General features: G+C 33.0%; 1 protein-coding gene and 1 long non-coding RNA gene across 2 annotated transcripts; one reads left to right on the top strand and one right to left on the bottom strand.

Moving 5' to 3' along the window:
• LOC105852595 (uncharacterized) lies at positions 1-2,300 on the top strand. Its single transcript, XR_001144497.2, has 2 exons — positions 1-58; positions 1,961-2,300. It is a non-coding gene; the product is annotated as an uncharacterized lncRNA (long non-coding RNA).
• A 414-nt stretch (positions 2,301-2,714) lies between these two features.
• Positions 2,715-4,255, bottom strand: LOC101514316 (uncharacterized). The gene is made up of 5 exons (XM_004510671.4): positions 3,977-4,255; positions 3,556-3,634; positions 3,262-3,449; positions 3,073-3,142; positions 2,715-2,972 (listed from the first exon to the last, which is right to left on the bottom strand). The coding sequence occupies exons 1-5, from the start codon at positions 4,118-4,120 to the stop codon at positions 2,818-2,820; spliced, it is 636 nt and encodes a 211-aa protein (XP_004510728.1). The 5' UTR covers positions 4,121-4,255; the 3' UTR covers positions 2,715-2,817.
• Positions 4,256-4,563: the final 308 nt, after the last annotated feature.

Raw genomic sequence — 4,563 nt, 5'->3', positions numbered from 1 at the left:
TCTTCAAGCTCGAATCTCCAACCTCGAATCCTCTTCTCACGTTTCCGATCAAAATCAGGTATTTAACTATTTATGCAATTCTTTAAACAAAAACTTGCTCGCTGAAATACGCTCTAGCTAGGGTTGTATTCTTATATACTTATTTTCATTTTCATTTTTCAGTGATTGAATCTACAATTTCGGTTTTCACCAAATTAGAAATTATTAGTAAATATGTATTATTAGAGAAGTGTTCGCGCTATGCTCTTTATGATTCCTTTGATTTGGCCTTTTAGAATTAGGTCTCACTAAATAGGAAAACGAGACTCACTTAATTTAGCAGAACTCACTTGAATTTTACTCAATAATAATAACGGAGAGTCTTGAGAAGAAGAAAAAAAGTAGTAGAGAATGTATTGTTAGCATTTTTATTAGATAAATGAGGAAATGTGTTAATGGTTGTGGAGTAATATATGAGTTTAACCTCACCTATTGATTAAGAAAACTAAGAAAAACTTAATTGACATGTTAGCTAATGTGTGAACTTTGACTCTGGTAAAGGATATGAAGCATCCGCATTTCAGATTGAAAGCGTTGTCGGATCTCTGACACCGACATAACACTAACATGTATAGTGATATAATTACGGTCAATCACTTGTAATTTCTCAAATTATTACCAGTTTAGTGTTAGTTTCATGTCTATGTTGGTGCTTTCATAGGTAGGATGCTTTTTATCTTCTGTATAGCATAGAATTGTTTATTGTCAAGTTCTTGAAGCAATGACTTAGGAAGCCTCTCTAGTCTTTTGAAATGGAATATCGGAATCATGCTTTATTCATAGCGAGTTTTATGGTTGTTGACGCGGATATTGGTATTCGGATACTGACATATTGTCATACTCATGCCGGAAACAATTTGCATCTTACACTTTGAAAATATTTAGCTGGCTGGATTAAAGTATCCACAGTCAAACCAAAAAGTCTCAGAGGTCTTATACTGCTTGCTACCTCTCACCACCATTGGTTTGTTGCATTATATGATACTCATTACTAATAAAATGCAGCTGAGTGTTTGGTGTATAAGATTAAGAGAACTATTTTGATTGAAGCATGCAACTGAGTGTTTGAAGATTTTGATTGAAGCATGCAGCTGATTGTTTGATATATCCACGATGAAATTGGCTTTGCATCAATTAAGGAGAAGATAACAGAAACTTGTGTTTGTGGGTTGTTCAAGTGGGAAGAAGACTGGGCTCTGGTGAGCAAAATGGTTCAATATATGATATTTTGATGCTCTGAATCCTTTGGTCAACAGGGGCAGAGGAAGGTCTAGAAAAATATAAGGAGAATTCATTAAGAAAGGTCGTGTTAGAAATGGTTTTGCTTTTGATAGAGCCAAAAGCCATTGGTTAGTTCATCATGCAACTGTCTAACTGACCCACCTAGTGGAATAAGGGCATAAGGCTTTGGTTCTGTTGTAAAAGAAACCACTTTCATCCAATGAATTATGATCAGGGTGGCATGGTAGGAACGAGAGTGGCTATGTTCACATTTGTAAGTGAGGTTCTTAAATTCAGTATTATTTTTGTGTCTGGTGAAAGAGCAGTGTTAATCTAGTACATTATTTTCATAGAACATCTAGTACAAGAGCTTTGACTCTTCTTTTTAATCCTGCCGACTGTTTAATTTTTCAATTATACATTGAATACAATATCTAGAAATGCTAATCTGGAATTCAAACATTTAACACTTGAAGGATGCCAAACTAGATTCGATGGTAGAGGGAGGCATATATTAAGTGTATATGTGTTTTCCATCTAGACTTGACCAATAATATTTTCTGCTGGTAATTAGAGTTAGAAAGAGAACGTGGGAGACATATATTGAGTTATAATTATTTTGATTATCATTAATATGTTCTTGATAGTTCAGATTTCTTTGGAAGTGATGTATTGATAAAGCTTTAATTCTCTTTCGCAGGTTGAAGGCTAGATATTCAGCTCCAGTGACATGCTTTCTACAAGGTTCTAAAAGCTTTATGCTTGCTTCAAAATGTTTGTAGAGGAAATGTCCATAATAAAACAGATTGCTGAGGCATCCTTAAAATTCTTACCTGCTTTTTTGTCTCCCTGGGATTTTCGCCCATACTGAGGAAAAATGGAAATGGGTTAAGCCAAATTTACTATCCAATGTTACCAAACATTAACATTTTTTTGGTTATATAGTGCATTATATGCAATATTATGAACTTACAGTTTTATCTGCTGTTTCATGTTTAGTGACTTTGAGTTTGATCACAAGCAATTTCATATTTGCATCAGTACAGGAGCTTGAACTTTTTTCTATTACCATATTTATTTCTGTTTAACAATTTTGACGTTGCAGAAGTGAGATGAAGAAACTACTTTTGAAAATGTTTTGTTAAAAATTCGAACTGGCAAAGCAATCTGTCTGTGTATTGATTTTTTCTCAATCTTATGGTTTTATGAGTCTAAATATCAAGAGCAAACCCCCCAAATATTTTGAAATATTTCAAGAAAGTTGCTGTGTCAATGTGTTTTGTATAGAAAACTTATTCATTTTGGAAATGTGTTCTCCTAAATGTTTCTCATTAGGCCATGTATAAATCTGAAATGAGATTAAAAACAATGTCTTAATACCAAATGATCAAAAACCTGTGCATTGATCAAAAAACGTGTTCGTAAAATCTTATACAATTAATTGCACATCGATCAAAACAACACTGTATGTATACCATAGTCAATAAGCCAAGGGACGAGGATATTGAATAGTGTGCTACATCATATGCAATTAAAATTTACATTCCTTTTTAAGCATCAATCTTTCCATACAGGAATAATCCCCTGTGCTGCCAAACGTTTTTCAACCCAAAAGACAATGTGTTTTGAAGTAATTTTCTTCTCATCAATCAGAAACGGTTCAACAGTACTTGCTCCTGAGTTATAAGATGACAGAGCAAACCCCTTTGGACCTATTCAAGCACAGAAAAATAATAGCATCTGTTAATAAGTGCATTTCATTCATGTTAGTGGCGAATTACTTTCTCAGTAGGGGACACAGTATGTACATACCAGTAATTCCTGTGGGAAAGAAGGCCCAAAATGAATATGGATTGCCTTTTTTCAAAAAGGAACCTTCCAACTGTCAATCATAATAACAAATGAATCAAATGTTATAACTTTTTCACTAATGTGAAGCTTTATAAATGATCATACCAGTAATATGAACTTTGATATAGATACCATAGCTACATTACTAACCTTATTGTCCTGAAAGACAAGATCGATGTCAGAGAGATCTTGTTGGGCTTCTAATATTGTTTTCAATGAAGGAATCACATCCTCTTCCATCATCTGAGGTAAAGGCTTAACTGGAGCTTTAGCAGGTGCCTTCTTTTCTGTTGCTGCTTTTGGAACTGTCTTTACCTCCTCCTTTGTTTCAGCACTAGCTAAAACCACAAATTTAAATTACATTACTCATTCAATTATATCAAATTAGACTAATTTCACAAATAAAACCAAACCAAAGTTTTGATCATGTTCAGTAGAACATACTTGATGTACTAGTAGATGATTCTTGAACTGCAGAGCAAGTGATCTTGTTTCTGCTGAATGTTTTAAATCTACTTGCAATCTGTAACACAGGAAAATAAATACAGAAACTTTTCATTATTTGGTTACCTCAACAACAACAACAACAAAATTACTGCAATTGAAATATCCTGTTATTAAATTAGAAGAACCTTATCCAAATTTTATAAAAGTTAACTTGAAAGTAAAACTTGACATAGAAATTTGATTACACAAGAACCAATAAAGATATAACTTAGTTTGTATCTATTTAACGGAAACACATGTGCATGCACACATACATACATGCGTACATGCATAGATAGACAGATAGACATATGCAAAGATAGATATAGTGTGTTTTCTTAATTGATTAATTAATCTGAGCTGCAAAATTATGACATACCAAAGGTAGTATTGGTGATGATGATGAAGTTGGTATGACAACATTTTGAGATACATGCGAAGCAGAAGAGGATGAAGTTAAAGAACACAAACGAAAGCTAGAATCTCCAAGTGTTCCACCTCTTAATAAAAGTGCCATTTGCATTCTTCTTTTCCTAATGAATCTTCTGTGTTCGTTTTTTTATTATTATTATTATTATTATTTTCTATTCCATTTTGTGTCACTTGTTTGTTGATGGTTTTAGTGAGAAGCGTGAGTTGGAGGAACAAAATGAATGAACCTTGTGATCCACATGGTTCTTGAGACAATATCTACCACTGGTTTTTGTGCTTTTTCTTTCTATCTATCTATTTAAGAAAAAATAAATATAGAAGCTTGGAATTACACTACAATACAAAAACTAGTAGTGGCACCAACGGTCACAACTAGTGGCAAATAATGTGTGACTATGTAGCAACCATATATGATAAATTTGCCAAAGGCAAATTGAATTTTTATGAAAGTAAAAAAGAGATATTAAAAACATGAGTTGAAAAACTATATTATGTTAGTTTTCATTTGAAGTTAGGATAGTTATCTATTTTGGC

The sequence above is a fragment of the Cicer arietinum genome, chromosome 7, assembly GCF_000331145.2.
Source record: "Cicer arietinum cultivar CDC Frontier isolate Library 1 chromosome 7, Cicar.CDCFrontier_v2.0, whole genome shotgun sequence".
Lineage (NCBI taxonomy): Eukaryota > Viridiplantae > Streptophyta > Magnoliopsida > Fabales > Fabaceae > Cicer > Cicer arietinum.
Note: the sequence above shows the minus strand (reverse complement) of the source record. Positions and strands in the feature narration are given on the sequence as shown.